At 35.1% G+C, this 21,250-nt stretch overlaps 1 protein-coding gene and 2 long non-coding RNA genes across 3 annotated transcripts; all 3 read right to left on the bottom strand.

Moving 5' to 3' along the window:
• Nucleotides 1–1,491: 1,491 nt before the first annotated feature.
• Nucleotides 1,492–7,439, bottom strand: LOC145824514 (uncharacterized). The gene is made up of 2 exons (XR_014366096.1): nt 7,368–7,439; nt 1,492–3,376 (listed from the first exon to the last, which is right to left on the bottom strand). It is a non-coding gene; the product is annotated as an uncharacterized LOC145824514 (long non-coding RNA).
• Nucleotides 7,440–9,185: 1,746 nt separating this feature from the next.
• LOC145824513 (uncharacterized) lies at nt 9,186–14,494 on the bottom strand. The gene is made up of 3 exons (XR_014366095.1): nt 13,698–14,494; nt 9,416–9,502; nt 9,186–9,299 (listed from the first exon to the last, which is right to left on the bottom strand). It is a non-coding gene; the product is annotated as an uncharacterized LOC145824513 (long non-coding RNA).
• A 2,882-nt stretch (nt 14,495–17,376) lies between these two features.
• On the bottom strand, nt 17,377–20,653 carry LOC114267754 (putative xyloglucan endotransglucosylase/hydrolase protein 23). Its single transcript, XM_028208804.2, has 3 exons — nt 20,042–20,653; nt 18,041–18,234; nt 17,377–17,948 (listed from the first exon to the last, which is right to left on the bottom strand). Exons 1-3 carry the CDS (start codon nt 20,327–20,329, stop codon nt 17,561–17,563), a joined length of 870 nt encoding a protein of 289 aa, XP_028064605.1. The 5' UTR covers nt 20,330–20,653; the 3' UTR covers nt 17,377–17,560.
• Nucleotides 20,654–21,250: the final 597 nt, after the last annotated feature.

Raw genomic sequence — 21,250 nt, 5'->3', positions numbered from 1 at the left:
GGGTCTATTTAATCTATGTTCAAATACAGAAGATACAAAAGAATGTGTTAAGTCCGAATCAATTAACACATATGCATTTTGATTGCAAATAGGGAGAGTACCTGAAACTACAGCCTCTGTATTTAATGCAAAGACCCTTCCTTGCCTTTGTTCATTTCTTGTGGTAATAGGTGTTGCAGCTAATTTTGCAGTGGGAACTAATCCAGTTGAGCTTGTAGCACCTCGGTTACCACCTTGACGTGGCTTGAACAATTTTTTTCCCATATGCCCGTCCTTTCCACACTGGTAACAGGCCCTCGTGGCGTGACAGCAAACACCCTGGTGCTTCTTTCCACAAACAGTGCAAGTAGGTATTGAGTTGCTACTTTGGGTCGACCCAGAATTACTGGAAGCCCCAGACTTTGACTTCTTGTTTGTAGTCAATGATGCTCCCTTGTTGAAATTTTGTCTTTTACCTTTCCATTTAAATTTTTGGCTACGGTTGGCCATGTTCACTTCTAATGTCAATGCTTTGTCCAATACATCTATATATTTCGGTAGTTTCAACACGTTGATCCTTTCCAAGATTGAGTCACGTAATCCCCCTTCAAAATTTCTAGATTTTTTGTAGTTAGTATCAACCATATGTGTGCAAAATGAGCCAAATCTGTAAATTAGGCCTCATACTCAGCAGCTGACTTGTTTCCCTGTTTGAGTTGTTCAAATTTAGACACTTTTCGATCTCTAACACACTATGGGAAATATTTCTCGCAGAAGATCTTTAGGAAACGAGTCCAAGTGATGTCTCTATGTTCGTCTCGAACTGGCATCCACCAACGTCTTGCTTCATCTTCTAATGTGAATGGTGTAATTGTACCTTGTGAGCCTCGGTACATGAAAATACTTCAAATAATTTCTCCATGCCCAAAACCCACGCTTCTGCCTTTAACGAATCAACCCTACCATGAAATAATGGTGGTTTCATTTTCTTAAACTCTTTAGTCAAAGCAATAGTACAATCACTTGTCTGACACCCTGGTACTGAAGGTGGCACAGGCATTGGAGAAGGGGGTGGTGGTTGTTGCTATTGTTGTTATTGCCACTGTTGTTGTTTTATCGCTTCGGTCATGTCTTGCATCATTGTTCCATTCTATCCAATCTTGAAGAGGTTGCCTCCTCTAGCTCATTATCTCTTGTTCTCACCATTTTCTATATGAAACTTTGTATTATGATAAACACAATATATTTAAGAACACAAATTCATATATAATCATGAAATTATCTCACTCTAATGTTCAAATGCACATGAATGCAATCCTGAAGTCTTGAACTCTCTATAGCTCAATGGACAAGTGAGTGAGATATAACTCGTGTTCTGATTCCACTCTGTCACGACCCAAACTCGCCCCAATAGGTTTAGCATGATGATCGGCCAGTAATCTTAGATTATCTACGACCTTTATTAACAAAAATCAATTTGAGTATAAATTACGGGGCTTAGCAGAAGCAATATAAGACTTGAAAATAATCCATTGAGTTGTGCTTATATGAAAAGACCTCATATAATAGCTATGTACATACATCACAAAGGTTTTAAACATCTGATTCATACATTGAAACTCCACAGCTCATACTTAAACAAAAACCCCATATATAAATACCAAAACGAGATTACAAAACAAAAAGGGGTTAGACCTTTCTTGGCCCACTCAAGCGCACGTTTGCTCCTCCTCGAGAGCTCGTCAAAGAGGCTGACATGGGGTTGACTCCAAGGTTTTCTCTAACCTTGATGCTCAGCTTGCTCGCCTACATATACATATAAATAGCAAGATACAGCCCAGTGAGTAATAATAGAATAAAGAAGCTATATGAATGAAGTTCAATAACATTTCAAATATCAATTTCCAATTCTATTCAAATCTCGATATCAATAGCCATTTCAATCCACTTATGTATAGCTGGTTTTTCGTGCTCCTCAGAGGGGTTTAGTCTCCTCAGATACGATAGCCCTACAGTTCGGACTCCCATGGTTCTGAATCTGATTTTACAAGTACAATGTGAAACAGAAAAACACAAATGAGAGTCCAAATTCAGCACATCTTAGAAAATCCATTTATCATCAGAGATGCCAAAAATGGACTGCATTGCCAAATTTCAGAGTCGCCAACTAAATATTTTTGAAAAATTTAGGAAACCCGTGACTCGTTCCAAAAGCCACTTGTCCATTATAACCAAAATGTCTTGGCTCAGAAACTTAGGTATGAGAGGGGAATGTCATGAATTGAGCACCCTCCTCACTAGATCAAAAATCGGTCTCTACTAATCATGATGTGATTCTTATCAACACTATATGCTCATGTTTTGATTGTTAATGCTAACTTTACTATGTGAGGCACACAATTATAGACTACGTCACCCATTTTGGAATGTTTTGATTCTATGTTTGTTTGAAAAGAGTTTTGAATACGTGCTACTTAAAAAGGAAGCTCGCATGTCCATTTATCAAAGTCATCCCAACTTAAGCGAGATAGCCTTCATTTACAGGCATTCAAACAATTATTTCAAATAAGAACATAGCGTCATGGTAGTATGCTAAGTGTGGCAACACAAACACACTTGCAATATGCTAAAGCAAAAAATGTTCACCTAGTACTCAACCGAGGCAAGCTAAAAAAAAGAAGATAGTTAGAAAAATGCATGACCCTAACAATGTACATGACTAATGCAACACATACAAAATGCAACTAATAAATTCAACTTCTACCATGACATGTGAAGCAACTCAAAGCATGAGGTAGTGCACATAATCATTTAGGAACTAGTAAAACACTATATATGATGACCCAAATTTTATGCGTGCTAAAATGGATTCAAGGCATGGTAATGATATGAAATGAAAAATATGATACTATATGCAACCATGGTAAGCATGTAAATAAAAGAGAGAAAGAAATGGAGATTGGAAGACATACAACTATTACAAGTTTGCCCTCGCACAGGAGGGTCTAAATAAATGTCCTAATTAAACTAATTATTACAACACAATTGAATGAATTAACTAGATATTCAAATTCAAATGAAACCAAAGCAATTAATTAGTTATAACATATGAATATGAATATTAAAGCAACTAATCTAATGGATTTGAACGAGAGGCGAGGAACTGCATGCGCACAACCGAAAACATCCTTCGGAAACCTCTCTGTTTGATGCCAGAATTTGCTCTACTTGTAGTTAGAAAATTATTCTGTTTGGGCCTTAGATTTTGCTCTATTCTTCTGTAAAAATTTCACTACTTGCATAAAATAGGTGGTCGACTGGCCTTGAGAAGTGGTCGGCTGTACAAAATGGTGGTCGGCTGGCCACTGCTTCAAGAAAATACCCTACTGCAACAGAGCTGAAATAGAGCAAAAATAGAGTGTTTCCAAGAGATGTTTATGCTCTATGCCCCTCCCTATCATAAAGATGATCAAGTGAGGAGTAGATTCGATCCTTAAATCATCAATGACTGCAAATTTGTTGTATGATGATCTTAGAAGTGATAGGACAAAAGCTCAATAAAATGAAACAAAAAGACGAATAACACCTCCTTCCTATCATGGAGTTACCTCAAGGGAAAGGGTAGACTTGCCTCATGAATCACCAAACATCACTAAAATAGTATGCGATGATTCAAGACGCAATAGGCTTGGTATAACGTCCGGCCGAATTTAACCAAATTTTATTATCTTTTTATCTCTTTTACTTCAATTTTATTAGCCTTTCTTACTTTTATATTTTCTTCCTTTTTGTTCAAAAGTGATTATTACGTCTACTAAAAGTCCAAAAGCAATAAAGAATAGCAAGCATGACTTAACCCTAGAAATGAGCTCTTCAAGCCCTTTTCTACAGGGGAAAATTACAAAGGAAGAATCAAACTCATTTACAAATGATAATGAATTAGAAGTCAAACCCAAAATGAGCGATAATGACTCTAAATCCAAACTCGATAATAAGCTATAATGAATATTTCCTTTGTGATTCCAAGGGTCTAATTTAGAAGTAAATGCACCGGCGATAAAAAGAGGTATCAAACAAGAGATTGTGCTTAGCATAAGAAAGATGTAATGCCCTGGTAATGAACCTCCGAAGAGATTAAACTATTTAGCATGAGGGGTCTCTTTCTTATACCTTAAGCAACAATCTTTTGTTGGATACAACTCTTAATCAAAAGAAACAAAGAAATGAGGGAGATTGTAGAGTGGAAATGCAAAGGTGGTTATTACAAAATTGTGAGTATTTATATGAAAACTATGGAAAGAAAGTTATCAACTCAAATGGATTGGTGGTTAGGGCCTATACACCCAAATCCATGAGGACTTACAACAAGATAAGCATGATATTCAAAGCATAAATTAAATAAACACTCTAAACAGCCCCTAAATAGCACAAAACAGTGTTGAAAATTAGTTTGAAAAGCTAGACAATGTGATCAAAATGGAAGTGAACAAGCCTAGCAAGCAAGCCTAAGGAAGGGTGACTAACCCCTCCACTTTTTGTAACTTTAAATTGCATATTTCAGCCTTTGAAAACAACTCAAAACAGTGTATAAACACAAGAAAAAGAATGGAAAAGAGTAGTATAAACAATGAAGAAGATGGCCAAAGCATATACCTCTTGGAAGAGAGGATGTTCTTAGTTAAGCAAACTTGATTTAAAGCACTGTCAAGCCTCTAAAATTGTGTTTAAAATCTCAGGAAGAAGCTTCAAGTTTCAGCTGCAATGGTGTATCTATCTTGTATCTATAATTAGGAGGGTAGAGAAGATGCTTGGGTTCTCACTAAGCTCTTGGAATGAATTTTTTAAACCCCAAAACCTGAGAATGAGGGTTGTATTTATAGATTTTCAAGCATTTTGGACGTAACTATCTTCAAATAGGACAGGTGGCCACCAACTCGTGCATAGGAGCAGCCCATGCAACATAAATATCTGTTTCGGGATATATGGCCGGCCGACCAATTGCTTGTACGGCCTACTCATTAATTGGCAAGCCAACCATTTATTTTGGCCTCACTGCTCACTGAGTGGCAAGCTAAAAAAAAAAGAGTTTTGGTCCAAATGCGGTAAAAGGCTTGGGTTTGAAGCTCGAAGTTGAATTCTTTTGCTAAAGATTCGAACAATTTGCACAATGTAACTTTCATCATCGAGTGCTCGGAATGAAGCGCCCAAGTCTTAAGGGCGGTCAAAAATGGGGTGTCTACATTACGTGGCACATCCAATAGAGCAACAATGCATCAATGACAATGGGACCACGATGGGTCATTTAATGTTCCATATTCAATGTGACCCAGTGGGTCTAACATCTGAGATCGATGTGTTTTAGTTAATCCAATGGGCCACGGTATTGTTTTCCTTAGGCAAGGGCTAATGGGCCTTGGTATTGTTTCCCCTAGGTAAGGGCCAATGGGGCATGGTATTGATTCCTCCAAGCAAGGGCTAATGGGTCATGGTATTGTTTCCCCCAAGCAAGGGCCAATGGGCCATGGTATTGTTTTCCCCAAGTAAGGGCCTCACTAAAAGATGTCACGAATACATTTTCAAAAGAGAACTTCATTCATTCATAAGAAAATAACTTTTCAAGAAACCATTCCATCATTCATCATAACGTTTCAATAAACCATTCAATTAATCATATATCAATTTCGAGAGCAATAACAGTTTCGAAAATAAATATAACATGAACATATCTTTGTAAAGTTACTGCTCACAATGAGTTCTATCGATGCTAGGCCTCAGACGTCCACCTAAACAAAACATGTAACAAATACACAATTGAAACACCAATTAATATCCATTTTACTTTAATTTAACTCTTCTTGTGTGTTTCTAACTCATTCCATGGTTATATGAGTCCAACTAGTGCCTAAGAGTACTTGAAATGATACGAAGATCCAAGCATGCGCTTAAAAGAGTTAGTCAAAATTTGCTGAAAACAGGGTCTTCGCTCGAGAGCAACTTTGGTCGCTAGAGCGGCTCGTAAAACTTTGCAAAAGTATTGGTTGCTTGATTTTTAAGCTTGATGGTCGCTCGATAGTCGCTCGAGCCAAGGACTGAGTAAAAGTGGGTTCGCTCGAGCGCACACTTTGTCGCTCGAGCCATCGTGCAATTGTCTACAAAACTACTAGGAGCTTGAATTTTACGCACGGGCGACACTTTCTTCACTCGAGCGATCTACTCGAATTCTGGAATCTCCAAAATTGTGTTTGAAGTTCAAACTAGCAATTCAAAGGTTCAAAGCTTGCAAGCTTGGTACAAAAATATGGAAAAACATTGTGTAACATGAAAACACTCTCAATTTGACACCAATTACTCAAATCCTTAACCAAATTCCCAAAATCAAGCTTAAATCATGAGGTTGAAACCATGCATAACATGAATTTCACTCTTTTTTTTCAAAACTCCCATGCATGAGATGAGAAGTGTTAGAACCACTACAAGAAAAAAAGGGTTTTATGGGGCCAAATGCACGCCATGGATACGATTCTACGACGCGCAAGGTAACGTCATATTATGACCAGTCATGGAAAGTCATTCACTTTCAACGGCATGCCATAGCACATCATAAAAAGCCCTTTAACAGTGGATCTTATGAGTCGTGTTTGATTTTTCTACAATTATTTTTTGCACGTTGTTAAAAACCATTTAATAGCGGATCTTGTGTATTGTGTTTGGTTTTTCTACAACTACTTTTGCACGTCGTTAATTCTTGGAACAAATCACAACTCTCCTTGCACATTGTAAATTATGTAATATGACAACTTATTATGTCTGCCGTAGAATATGCAATTTTTTTTTAATTCAACTAGTTTTATTTGACCAATTTTGCACAATCTAACAAACATTACAAACAAGACTCACAAAACATCAATCAATCACCAAAATATTGTTTAAAGCATCAAAAAGGAACTATATCCATAAATTATAAACATTCAACAATTGTCTATACATTCCAAATGTTCGAAAACTATATCCTTAAGTTCTAAACTGTCCAAAAAGTTTAAACCATCCAAAACTATGCATATAAACATATACAAAACTATTCAGAGTTTATCTAAAACTACCAGCAACAGTTTCTATAGCACTTGCAGCTGCATCAAACCCACTTGCTCCTATCACAAGGATGAGGGTGCCCAATGTAGCTAAGGCACCTAATGTCGCAATAATAGCTAGAGCAACCCTATTGCCAATAAAATATGAATTCATTGGAAAAAAACACTCATGTCATTTGATGTTAAATGCATTATATTTGATAACATTTTAAGAAGAATGCTATTAAAAAAATGTTATTAATTAATTAATTAATTAATTTTGTTGTTGTTGTTGTTGTTGTAGCAGTGGGGATATGTTACCTCTTTTGATGTCTAGTCTAAGATAATTTAACCATCTAAGCTTGCAACTCTTACCACATTGCTTCAAACATGCATTTATCAAAACAAAAAAAATAAAATAAATAAATAAATAAAGAGCAAAAGCAAAGATCTAAGTGAAACAATAATTGAATAATAAGTATTCTATCTTTGGGAGGTTCCTCCATTTGGGAGGTTTCTCCATTTACCTTATCCATGAACTTTAATATAAGCTGCAAGTATTCTATCTTTTAATTAATTTTTTTAAAAACTTTGTGAAATGTTTTTCTATCTAAAAGTTAGTTATATATCAAGACAAAGCAATATATTATAAAAGCTTGAAAGAAGCAAGTATTCCCATGTGCACTCATCAATACTGTAGCAACGGTTACATCAACCTTCCATTATGTCATAATCTACTCATTATGATATTCGACAAGGAAACTCTAAATTTATTAAATAATCATTTTCTTGACCTCAAGAGAACATAACAACATCACACTTAAAATCATGACATCATGCAAGAATAACATTACTCGAGATTTAAGCAAGTTCCAATTTATTCAATAATGTTTCATAGGATTAATTAAAATGTGGCAACCATATACCCCAAAGTCTTGAAATCCATCAAGTCTAGAATATGCAAATACAACTTTAACACAAAAAATTAGCTTCAAGTGTCGTAAACTAGTATGTATCTCATAGATTTAAATAAAATAATTTAAATCCTGCTTTTCATACAAATTCACTTAATCATGCCTTTGAACACTTAAGAACAAATAACACAAAGGTAATAATTTTTAGCGTTTTTCTTTTAGAAAAACAAGCCAAAAGAATAGATTTCTAAACCAATTAGGATCTCTTTAGGTTCTGAAATTTGAACACAACATAGAACAAGTCCACTTTCATTTCAAATTTTCTTTTATAAGTTGCATAATATAACCAGAGATTTATCTATAGGCCATTTACTATGTTCTATCCATATTCTCAACAGTGAACGGTTCTAAAGAAAAATACGAGCTCATACCAAATGAAGTCAAATGATCACGATATTTGTACTGGAGATAGTTCAATAAGTTAGGAAGATATTTCAAGAGAACTCTAGAGCTAAAAATCACTTTATGATAGAGAACTCATTTTTGGAAGAAAACTGGTATATTCAAATAGTGAGTTTAGCAGACTCCAACACAGGTAGGCTGAGTTAGAAAAAATGAACAAAGGCATCAAACGATGTCCAAACTAAGTGAAACCAGAACCATTGGAAAGGTACTTGAGTTAGGGATATTTTATCAGAATGAAGAGTCTAACAATCACATCAAGGGGGTGAAAATACAGGTTCAAGAAGTATTGGTTTGTTCTTGTCGCGTTTTAGAAAAATGATCATAACTCTCTCAATAATTAATTTTTTCAGTGATTCTTGTGTACATAGAAAGATATCTCATATATCTAACATTTGGCACTGGTTAACTCCATAAGGATTTTTTTAGAGAAAATGGCATAGAAACAAAGTAAGGGTTAATTGCTACTCTTAGAAGTCTGTAGGATCCAACTGTAAAGACAAGTGGCTTTCAGTGCAAAATTATTATTTTTTTTGGGGTGAATTTTAGAAAATCAGCAAAGTTAATACATATGAACAAAATCAGAGCAAGCAAAGGCTAAAATCATACCAAGTGTTAAGCTCTACTCCTATTCAATCAATTTTCACCATATACATACATGATACAAAAATACACAATCAAAACAACCAAATATCAGATATAGGAGAAGACAAGGCAAGGGTGTCACAAAACATAAAATGAATTCCTGAGCTAACCCATTAAGTTGAAACCAAAAAGGGGAATATACCTCAACTCCTTTATAGTTGAATTCTCACTAAGTTTCAGTGTATCAGCGAAACTTTAGGAGGTGGAGGTAGCCAATCATCCTCTTCCTTATCTTCACAATCAATCAAATTAATACCAATACTCAAATCAATTTCAAACAAAGACTCACATTCTAAGTTGCTAAATCATTCAAATTCAATAAAATCTACAAAAAGTAGAGAGCTTTACAACGGTATACGAAAGCTTCCTTCATTTGGGAGAGAAAGCTGGGGATAAATCTAAGCCATCATCTACAACAGTGGCAACTGTGGAAAGCTGTGGGGGTGGAGAAGAAAAACAGAGTATTAGAGTATAAAGTGATGAAGAAAGAGGCACTATAGAGATACTAGTATTTGGAACAAAAGTTGGAGGGTTTTTTGATATAAATATTCCTTTAGAATCCAAGAAAAGGGAAGAGTTTTTTTTTTTTTTTTTGAATTTCTACTTATTTTACCAGACAATTGACAATTCCAGCAAATTCATCAACTAACCCCTACAATTTTAACATAATTTTTCACTCAATTTTGCCTAATTACCTAGCAATTTTTGCTTAATTCCATATAAAAAAAATTACACATTCATATTCACCAGACAATCCAACAATTTCACTCAATTACCAAAAAATTCCAATTCAAGTTTATCATATAACAAACAAAAGCAGCTGCCTACTTCCCTCTGATGCAGCAAGAACTTGCTGCTTTAAAAAAAGCATCGCAGTCGCATACATCAGCCAGCAAATAGACATAAATGACAGGCTCTGAGGTTCAAAATGGGACACTTTAAACTCATAACAGCCAGATTCAACTCCCTCGCATCTCTGTTCAATACTAAATCTACCGAACCAGTAACTTCCTTCACAATTGCTTTCAAACAAAGCTAAAAAAGCAAAACTATATGGTCCTTCATAGGCACATCAATCACAACATCATAACGAGGCGAATTCACAATTATCCATTTAAGGAAATCACAATCTTCAGCCATAACAAAACACAAAATGATCCGAAGAACTCTATACAAATAGGCAATAGGATTGTTAATGTAAATTATAAATTGTGTAAATTACCCCACCACCAACTCCACCTACCATCTCCACTACCACCCACCACCTCCACTACCATCCACTACCACCACTCACCTACCTCACCTACTCCCAAATCCTCTCCTATATAATAGCTTGTAATATACAAAATATATACAACAATCTTGTAATATATACATCAATCAATCAATAATACATCATTTTTTAACATGGTATCAGAGCAGGTCTAGAACCTAATATTTTCGCTTCTCCGGCGGGCGGCAACCTCACCTTAGCTGCCCGCCGGACCTCAACCTAATCCGCTATAATTTTTTACACATACCTTGAAATTCTTCTTCACCACTTTGCCGGAACAAACCCAAAATCCTTCTGGGACATTTCGTCGAACACCAGTGTCTGCTACAGTCACTTCAAGCCTTAGCCAAACAACAGGAGGAGAGAGAGGAGGAGGAGCGCTGTAGCCGCCAACATTCATCATCTCCTCTTGCGAATACCCACGTCCCACCGCTGCAACTCCACCATCAAGCCACCATTACAGCTTCCAGCCGTGACTGAGTCATGTCCAGCACCACCAACACCACCTTGGCTGCTTCATGTTCTTCTCAGGCCGACCACTCCCACACCCCCCACCGTGGTCTGATACATCTCTTCTATTTGATACATATATTCCATTTCTCAAACCTGTGGAGAGTGGAACACCCTGTCACAGCTTCTCCATCTACCTCTCTCTCTGGTTTTGGAGCCCTGTTGATCATCATCATCCTCATGTCCCCCACTCTCTCTCTCTCTCTCTCTCTCTCTCTCTCTCTCTCTCACTTTCCCACCCAGGGCACATGCTTTTGTCATTAATATATTATTATTCTTATTATTTTTATTCTTACACCGACAACACAAACATGACCCTTTTCTCTGCAAGCTTCACTTCCCCGTAATGCTTTACAGTGCAGCTGTTGATACATAGCAGCACTTTGTATGCACACCAAACCAAAACACAAAACAAAAAAAAAAAAAAACAAACAAACAAACAAAACACAAAAAAAAAAAAAAAACACACAAAAAAACACACCACAACCCCACACCAAGAAACCCACGTGACCCATTCTTTTTATTCTTATCATTATTATTATATATATATATATATCTTTTCTTTTTTTTTTTTTTTCTTTTTCATCCCACTGTTTCAGAACCCATTAACAGTCTGTTCCCCACTCCCACCTTTATTATTTTTATTCATCCTTATATATTCATCATCCCCATGCTCATCATTTCATCCCCATCCCCTTATTTATTTCTTTATTTATTTATTATTTTTTTTTCTCGATTCCCTTCTTTTCAAAAAAAAAAAAAAAAACAACACAAAAAAAAAAAAAACAAAAAACTTTACAACTTTGCACAACAACCCATTTTTCTTCATCTCAGGGATCCACCCCGATCACCATTTTACACCAAAAAAAAAAAAAAGGACCATAACAACCGAAGAAGAAAAACTGCACACCAAACTCATTTTATTCATGTCGGGACTCACCCCGCTCACCATTTTACACCAAAAAAAAAAAAAAAAAAAAAAAAAAAAAAAAAAAACAACACAAACAAAACAACCACACCCATAGCAGGATTTTTTTTTTTTTTCTCTACTCTACTGCAGGTCTCTTCTTCTTGCTTTTCTCTTGGGTATCCCTTACCGGCGCTGCCTCCATACTTCCCATGCCGCCGAGCACGTTCACTCCCCCATCCTCCTCCACTGCAGCATATGGCGGACCTCCAAATCGGAACATCACGGTGGCCTTCCGCTTCAGCTCCTTGTTTTCCGCCTTTAGCACACTTATCTCTGCTCGCGCATCCTTATACATGCGTTGGAGCAGAGCCAATTGGGCGTTTAACTGCTGCACCTCATTTGTCCTACTCTGTAGCCGGTTCGACAAGTTTGTGACTGCCGTCATGGTTTCCACACATGACTTCAACGTATATTGATTGGCCTCCACATCCGACTGCACCGCCATTTTTTGCTCCACAGACCGCATCGAAAAGTTCAACGGAGCAAACTCCGAGGCGCTTGGTTGAGGTTCCAGTGCCACCGCACCAGTTTTCTCTCTTGTTGACTCGTTGAGGTCTGGAAAGAGAGTGAGCAGACTCCGGGAAGACGAGGCCATTTTCTGGGCAACAGAGTGTTACAGAATATCTCTCGCAACAGAGTGTTACAGAATATCTCTCGCAACACAACGAAGCGTTTTTCAGAAGTTTTTCTTCGCAAGTTGTTTGTCTTCTGCCTCGGCCTCAGGCTCCGTCTTGGTTAAATAGCCGAGGTAGCCACGCGCATCACGCGCCTCTTGACGCCAGACAAACGGGCACGCCAGCCAAGGCACTCACGTGCCTCGCCATCATATCTGGCACGCCTTTTGATGCATCGGGCACGCCTTTTGATGGCACGCCTTTTGACAGATTGGGCACACCTTTTAAGGGCACGACTTTTGAGGGCTCGACATCTACATCCATGTATCTTTTTTGGGCAGCCTATATACACACTCATACAGTGTCTTCTACACCGGTCAGCTTTATCAATCCCTTTGTTTCAACCTCAAATAGGTTTCTATCTTCACACCTATTTGAGTTTGAGGGGGGGTTATACACAGTATCATGTATAAGTCGCTCATGGTGCACTCCCTAAGTCGCCCCCTTGGTGCACCACCACAACCTCTGCTACAACGGTCCGACATGACCCCGTAAACTGTCCTGCTACATCGGTCCGATATGACCCCGTAAACTGTTCTTCTACAACGGTCCGACATGACCCCGTAAACTGTCCTGCTACAACGGTCCAACATGACCCCATAAACTGTCTTCTACAACGGTCTGACACGACCACACAGTGTCTGCTACATCGGTCCGACATGACCCCGTAAATTGTCTGCTACAACGGTCCGACACGACCATACCGTGTCTTCTACAACGGTCTGACACGACCATACCGTGTCTCCTATCCTGTTTTATTTTATTTATCAGTTTATTTTTCTGTTTTGTTACTCTCTTCAAACTCAAGTTGGTTAGTTCCTATCCTCCTTGAGTTTGAGGGGGGCTGTTAATGTAAATTATAAATTGTGTAAATTACCCCACCACCAACTCCACCTACCATCTCCACTACCACCCACCACCTCCACTACCATCCACTACCACCACTCACCTACCTCACCTACTCCCAAATCCTCTCCTATATAATAGCTTGTAATATACAAAATATATACAACAATCTTGTAATATATACATCAATCAATCAATAATACATCATTTTTTAACAAGGATAATCCCTCCATGACACGATTTCATTTCTAACAAGCCACAACTCCGAAGGAAGAAGCCTAACACAATCCCTAGAAAAACCCTTAATTTCACCATTATCACTGCCTACAAAATTTGTGCACTAAATCGATAGAATACCTGGGAGAGTGAAGGTTCGGTTCAAACTATCTCTATAAGCAGAGCTAACTACGCTGGGGCAATTACTGTAGAAGAAATTGGGGCCGAAGCCTCAGTAATTGTCGAGGAAGAAGCAGAGGTCGGAGTTGGGATCGTGTAGGGTTCGAAGGAAGCGGTTCTGATTGAAGAGTTGGTCGAAGTTGGGATCGTGTAGGGTTTGAAGGAAGCGATTCTGATTGAAGAGTTGGTCGGAGTTGGGATCGTGTAGGGTTTGAAGGAAGTGGTTCTGATTGAAGAGTTGTTGGGAGGGTTTGAGAGTGTTAGGGTAGTGCAATGATTAGAGTATGAGGGGGCCTAGGTTGAGAAGGGGGGAAGAGGAAGAAGGGCATTGGAGGGAGTGGCGAAAGAGGGATTCCGGTAGAAGGAGGTGGTGGAAATTGAAAGGGTAGAGGGTAGAGGGTAGAGGGCAGTGGTGGTGGTGGCGGCGAGGAGACTGGAGATGGAGTGGAGGGTGGTTTCGGAGAGGTGGATGAGGTGTTTGAGTGTTGAGAGAGCGGTTGAGAGATTAGGAGGCTGCGGCAGAGGCAGAGGTGGCGGTGGTGAAGTGATTTGAGTTGGTAGTGGTGGAGATGAGAATAGAAGAAGTTACGGTTAGGGTTAGGGGGTGAAGGAAGAAAGGTGAGTTATGGTTATGGAGATGGAGGATTCATCAGTGTCTCTTCTTCTTCTTCATCACCCTCCTCACTGCACAAAAAATGCTTTGAGTTTTTTTTTTTTTTTTGAGATTGATGTTGGGGCTGAAAGTTGGGACTTTTGATTGTTTGTCTCTTTTCTTCTTCTTCTTTTTTTTTTCTTTTTTAATTTTTATTTTTTTGGTGTTTGGCGCTCAAAATTTTTATTTTGGCGCTACCTTTTTTTTCGGTCGTCCCTTTCACGATAGCAATTGCACGTCGTGAAAAGTATAATTTTTTAAACGACTAGCTTTTTGTTCGTCGTAGAAAGTGCAATGTTTAACGATTGATTTTTTGTACATCGTGGAATGTTCAATATTTTTAACCGCTGATATACGCGTATCATGTATAATTGATGTATTTACGACATGCCATATGTACGTCATAGAAAGTTTTATTATTTTATGGCTAACATTGCAAGCCTTAAAAAAATCATTATTATTAGCATTCACGACCTACGCAATAAACACGTCATGATTGGGAAATTATTTACGACATGCAAAAAAAAACAAGTTGTAAAAATGAGAAAGTACGGCTTGTATTTACTATATGTCCTTAATATGAAACCGTAAAAACTTAGTTTTGTAGTAGTGAACTATGGAATACCTTCAAAGATGTCAAGTATAACTTCATGCATGTGAAAAATTTCATGAAATTCAAACTCAAAATGGTGATTCATGCATGCATATCTCAATTATGCTTTTATTTGACAAATCCATAGAAATTCTTGCATTCACGACTCAATTACGTGTAATTAACTCTATGGATTCCATGAACCCGACTCCTACTTAAATTATTTGCAAAGATTATGATTGAAAATCATATCTAAAGTTGAATTCAAGTGTACTCTAGTTCAATTCTTCAAATCTCCTTCAATTCCTTTACAATTGTCTTCTCTCTAGAGTTGATTCTCCCTCTCATTTCTCTAAAATCTCAGCTAAGTATACATTTTTGAGCTCAATTAAACTTATTTAAATACTGTAATATAATACCACGGAAGTTGGAGTTCTTACAAATCCGGTCGCACATGTAGGTGACGGAGAGATACAGAGATGAGAGAACAAATTCAAGATGAAGGCTTGAGCTACGAGGCCACTAAAGACCTAGCTACGAGGCCAGACCTAACTTTGAGACTCTGTTTTTGTCACCCTTTTGAGGTCTTTGGTTTGATTTATTATTATTTTTATTGAAGTAAATATTTTAAGACAGGATCAGTTTACACCCACTCCTACAAAGTAAATTTTGAACAAACGCAATTACCTATCAAATATGTCTTGTGAGTTCGGAGATATCACCAAGAAAAATAAATTAATAAATAAATTACAATTATAGTCTCTAAAGTTTAATATTTTTTCGTTTAAGTCTTTTAAAGTTTTAATTTTATTAATTAAGTCTTTAAAGTATTAAATTCGAAACAATTTAATACTGAAGACAATATAAAAACAAAATATAAGCCCAAAGGTTATATAAAATTGTTATATAAGGTCTGAATTTTAATTTATTGTTAACTTAGTTGTCCTCTACGCGTGTGTTTTAGAATTGATATTAGAGTTTGGTTTATCGGTTTTTCCAATATTAATGTATCGGAATCAAATACACTGAAGAAGTCGAATAAGATAATTTAAATAATAGTACTGCACTACAAATAATTATCGAACAAACTAATACTATAGTCAAGTTATTAAAAGAACTCAACAAAAATCTTAAAGAAAATCAATTAGAAATTATACATGAAGTTCAACATCTATTATTAAATATAGGTAAGTAGTTAATTTTTGAAGAAAATAATACATATATTATCTTTATCCTTACGGGGGAACTCTCCAAGAGAATATGTTGAATTAATACCACCAGAAAAATTTAAAAAAAATGGATCGAAGTAATTATAGTGTAGACAAATAATAAATAATGACAAAACAAGAAAAAGATAATGACATGAAATATAAAATAATATTAGAAATAACCAAAAAATCAGATAAAATTGCATATTAGAAAAAATAAAATGGATAAGTGCATATTAGAAAAAAATAAGTAACAGTAGAATAGAAATAGAAGAAGATATATATAAGCAATTAGAATTAATCAATCTAAAAGAAATATACCAATTATAAAAATATACGTACAGAGAATAATTAAGTGAATAATAAATTAAAATCTAGATCTGATCACAATTTTATATAATATTTAGGCTTATGTTCTGTTTTTATATTATCTTCAGGACTAAATTAATTTGAATTTAATACTTTAGGGGACTTAAATGAAAAAATATGTTAAACTTTAAGAACTATTATTGTAATTTATCAATAAATAAATAAAATAAATCACAAAAACTTACCTGAAGTGCCCGAATTTACGGTTCAAAGAATCCTTAACACGTGAGCTATTCATGCAAGTTAAAGACACACGGGACACATTTCATTTGTAAGAGTAAAGCCATAACTAGGTAATCCGAATCCGATCCGAATCTAATTCGAAAATCGGAATCTATTTACAAAAAATTCGATCTAGTAATCTGATAATTCAAATCCGTTTAATCAGTTTATTAAATAGATTGAATATGTAAAAATTCGATTCAATCCAATAATCCAATAATGTAATCCGATTGTTCTCAATTTAAATAAAGAAAACACAAAATAAAAAAAAATAAAAAAAAAATCAAATAATATAAAATTGTAGCTCAATAAATAAATAAATAAATAGATCGGATTATCAGATCGGATATCTAAAATTATCGGATTCGGATTTGGATCCGGATGATCTATAATTGGATATGGGCTAAACGGATTCTGATGGATCCGATCCATTTACAAGCCTAGTCATAACCCTTCCTGATGAAGAGTCACAATGACCAATCAATTAGCTCAATTTTGATATTCTTCAGTTGCTCTGTTACTCTAATCTGTCCTTTCTTTATTGACATGCCATGCTGATGTACCATACCATCTTAATATGTTGAAGTAGATAGACAATTGGATAACAAAATTAACTATGTTGCTTATATGACTTAACACAGAGTGTAAGATACAATTTTATTTTTCGAGGCACTCAATTTCAACTTTGTGACATTGTGCTAACTAAGCAAGAACTTAAAGTGACTAAGCAACAGAAATCAAAATTTTGTGCAACTTCCTTCCTTTGCTATAATGATGTGCTTCAAGCAACACATTCTGGAGGGAGGCCTTGTGGGAAACGCTTTGAGTCCGTGCAGTAATTGTATATCATGTAATTGTTTCGCACCCATTTAAGCTTTTGTTGGCTTGTTGAATCCAACTCTTCTGCTAGCCATGCATTGCTATTGTTAGAGCTTGAACTACAAGAAGATGCTCCGGACGACCATATGCAAGCGTTGGCGTTGAAGTTTCTGTAGGAGGCAGTGAAGGGAGCTTGTGTCCAGTCAGTCTTGACAAGTCCACCTCTTGTTGCCCAATCATCAGCATTCCACAGACTAGAGTATATCCTCATTGGTTGGTCCTTCGGGTATCGAACACCGATTGATTCTAAGTTCTTGAACTCCCTAATTGGGGTGCCATCGACAGAAAAGCTGGATTGGAGAGGGTAAAAAGATTGATCAATTCCAAGTTCAAAAATGTTTTTCTTTAAATTTAGTTTTTGGGTATTTTTAGCTCTACTTACATGATGTGTTTGGGGTTCCAGAGGACGGAGTAGGTGTGGAAATTGGCAGTGGGGTCGAACCAGAGGTAGAATTGTTGCTCTCTGTTACCTTTGCCTTGGCCGAAGACATTGGTGTGAAGAATATAAGGATCACCACTTAGGTTCCCCAAGAACTCAAAGTCTATCTCATCATGTGTTGGCCCTTGTGAGGACAACTGCAACATACAAACAAGTAAATAAAACTCAATCATTAGGTTAGGGGACTTCATGGCTCACAAATTGACTTATTTTTGCCTTAGTCAACTTTCTTCAACTGTGGGTCAATGTTTTTAATATTTTATTTTAAAGGTTTGTCTACACTACAACGTTACTAAAAACAAAGGAATAAATTCCTTTTTTATATTTGGTCTTTTTTTTCACTTCGATTTTTAATTTTTTTAATTTTTTTTTCACTTTAACCTTCATTTTTCAATTTTTTTTAATTTACTCATAAAACTAACTTCTGTTAAAAATTAGACAGAAAATGACATATTAATAGTCACATGTTATAAGAATATTTTGTTATACATACACATCTGATACATACTCAAATCCTAATATAATAATTTTTTTTCTTAATTTTTTTTTTATGTTATGTGACAATTATCGTGGTATTTTCTATTTAATTTTGAAAAGAAATTTAACTTTAAGAGTAAACTGAGAAAAATTTAAAATATAAAGGATTAAAGTGGAAAAAATAAATTTTAAAGGTCAAGTGAGAAAATGACCAAATTTAAAAGGATTAAAGTCTAGTTTACCCAAAACAAAAACAAGTCTGTGTTTGGTAAGTGGGTTTGCAGGTTTTTTTGGTTATTTTAGCCACAAAAAATAAAATAGGCTATTTTAGTCATAACAAACAAAACATCACATCCAACCCATAATCATTATATTCTTCTCTCACAAAAAAACTCAAAAAAGTCAAAAAGCCAAAAAGTCCTTCCCAAACTAAGCTTTTAAGCCCAGGCTAAAATAGCCAAAAAAGTCAAAAAGCCAAAAAGCCAACCCACTTCCCAAACGGAATGTGTTTTAGGCTTTTTTGAACAAAATTTGCCTTATTTTCATTTTTAATGGATTTATTTAGAAGTTTTTCATTTTAAAATTATTTTTTATTGGATTGTCTTGCCTTGACAGATACTACCGCATATAACGATAATAGGGACTAAAATTTTTGTTCCCAAAAATAAAAATTTTATTACAAAAAAATATTTCAGAATAAATTCTTATCATTGCGAGGATTATTACTAAAAGATCATCTGATAGTATATACAAAAAAAGATTTTAACAATAAAATTTAAGTGTGCTTTTAGAAACAAAAAATTTGGTACAAAAAAAAGTTGATTTTTTGAGACAAATTTTTATTAAAAAAGAAAATAATTTACTCTTAAATATTTAATTTCATCGCTAAAAATACGATACTTTTGACCATTAAAATATTTTATTTTTAAGAAGTGATTTTGTTCTTAAATTGTTATATTTGAAATCTTAAGCTATGTTTGGTTTTGGCTTTGTGGTTGAAAAAGCACAAAAGACAAAATTAGTTACTTGAGTCAATAAGACAAAATATCACATTTAAACTATAATCATTACACTTTTTCTCTTACAAAAGTCAAAAAATTCAAAAATAAAAAACAAGCAAGACTAAAAAAATCAGGCTAAAATAGCAAATAAATAAAAAAACTAAAGTTATTTTAACTCTTTCCAAGCGAAGACTTAGGGTTGGTTTGAGATGTCCTAAAAAAGTGCACTTTTTCTTTTTTTATGAAAAGATGTGCAGAAAAGTAGAGAGGTGGTGTGATGGAAAAAAGATAAAAAGATGGATTATATAGGTTATGCCAAACCTAGCCTTAATTTGTTAGAGTAAGATTTAAAAAGTAAAATCATTTAATTCAAAATTAAATATAATTCACTAAAGATAAATAAATAAATACATTAAAAAATAAACCAACTTATAAACTCTTTAATATATACACCAAGGGAACTCACATAGTAGGCAGTGACAGTGCCAGCTGAATTTCCAGGCACAAGCTTGAGTTGCACATCAATCTTGCCAAAGAGATACTCATTCTTCGACTGAAAACCAGAGCCGGAGGGCTTGTCAAGTGACAGAGTAAGAAGATCTCCATTGTTGAGTATCTTAGCACGCCCGTCGCCCCAAGAAATATCGAAATCTTGGTAGAAGTTAGAAGCAGAAGTAGCTAGTACCCAACAACTTATAATCAGCAGGGACATCATAATCAGAAGAAATGGTAATGGAGATGAAGAAGTTGCCATTGGGATTAAGAAGATTGCTGTGATGGGAAGAGTTGGGATGGATGGTTTGAGAGCTTTGAAAGTTTGGACAATTTGATAGCTATTTATAGGGGTGATTATTCATTATTTTCGGAGAGACGTCCGTGTTTTATAAAATTTTAATTAATAGAGAAGTATAGTGACTCACGATTTATATTGAAGATGAAAGAATAATGTAGAATTAAGTAGTTAATGATTGGTTTAGAATATAACACGTGTTATAAGAATGATGAGAGAGCGGAAGGTTCTTTTTGGGATCAAGTAAACTTTTAGCTGGACACAGATGAGATGGCCATGCAATTGGTTGGTAAATTCTAGAAAAGTGCATGCCATACATATGACAGCCCAACACGCATTAGTTTTTTATTTTTTAATAATAATAATAAGGATAAAATATAAATACAAATTGTTTTTTATAGTTTTGGAATTACATTTCGTTTCTTTTAGATTTCTGATTACATAATAAATAAGTTATTTTATTAATAAATTATTTAGTCAATTAATAATTTTTAATGGTATTAGAAATATATTTTAATTAACAATTCAAATAATTTTATTATTGTCTAATAGAACAATTAGACATTTCTTTCTTTTTTTTGTTAATTTTGTTAAATAAAAAATTTAGACAAGGGGATATTTGTAATTTTTAAAATCACAAAAACAATCTATATTTTAAATAAATCTTAAAAAAATATATTTATAATCTTCTCAAAAAAAAAAAAAAAAATAAGAACCTCTATTTGGACCAAGTACAAAATAGACTCAAACCTAAATTGAATAAAGGACCTCATACAAAAGGTTCATTTTTGAAATTATTAAGATAATAGACTCAAACTTAAATTACTTTTGAGTCAAAATGATAATATTTATTTAAAATGATAACTATCTATTCAAAGTTTATCT

The sequence above is a fragment of the Camellia sinensis genome, chromosome 4 (assembly GCF_055761805.1).
Source record: "Camellia sinensis isolate YWXY chromosome 4, ASM5576180v1, whole genome shotgun sequence".
In the NCBI taxonomy this organism is placed as follows: Eukaryota; Viridiplantae; Streptophyta; class Magnoliopsida; order Ericales; family Theaceae; genus Camellia; species Camellia sinensis.
This window is presented reverse-complemented; position numbering and strand designations above follow the sequence as displayed.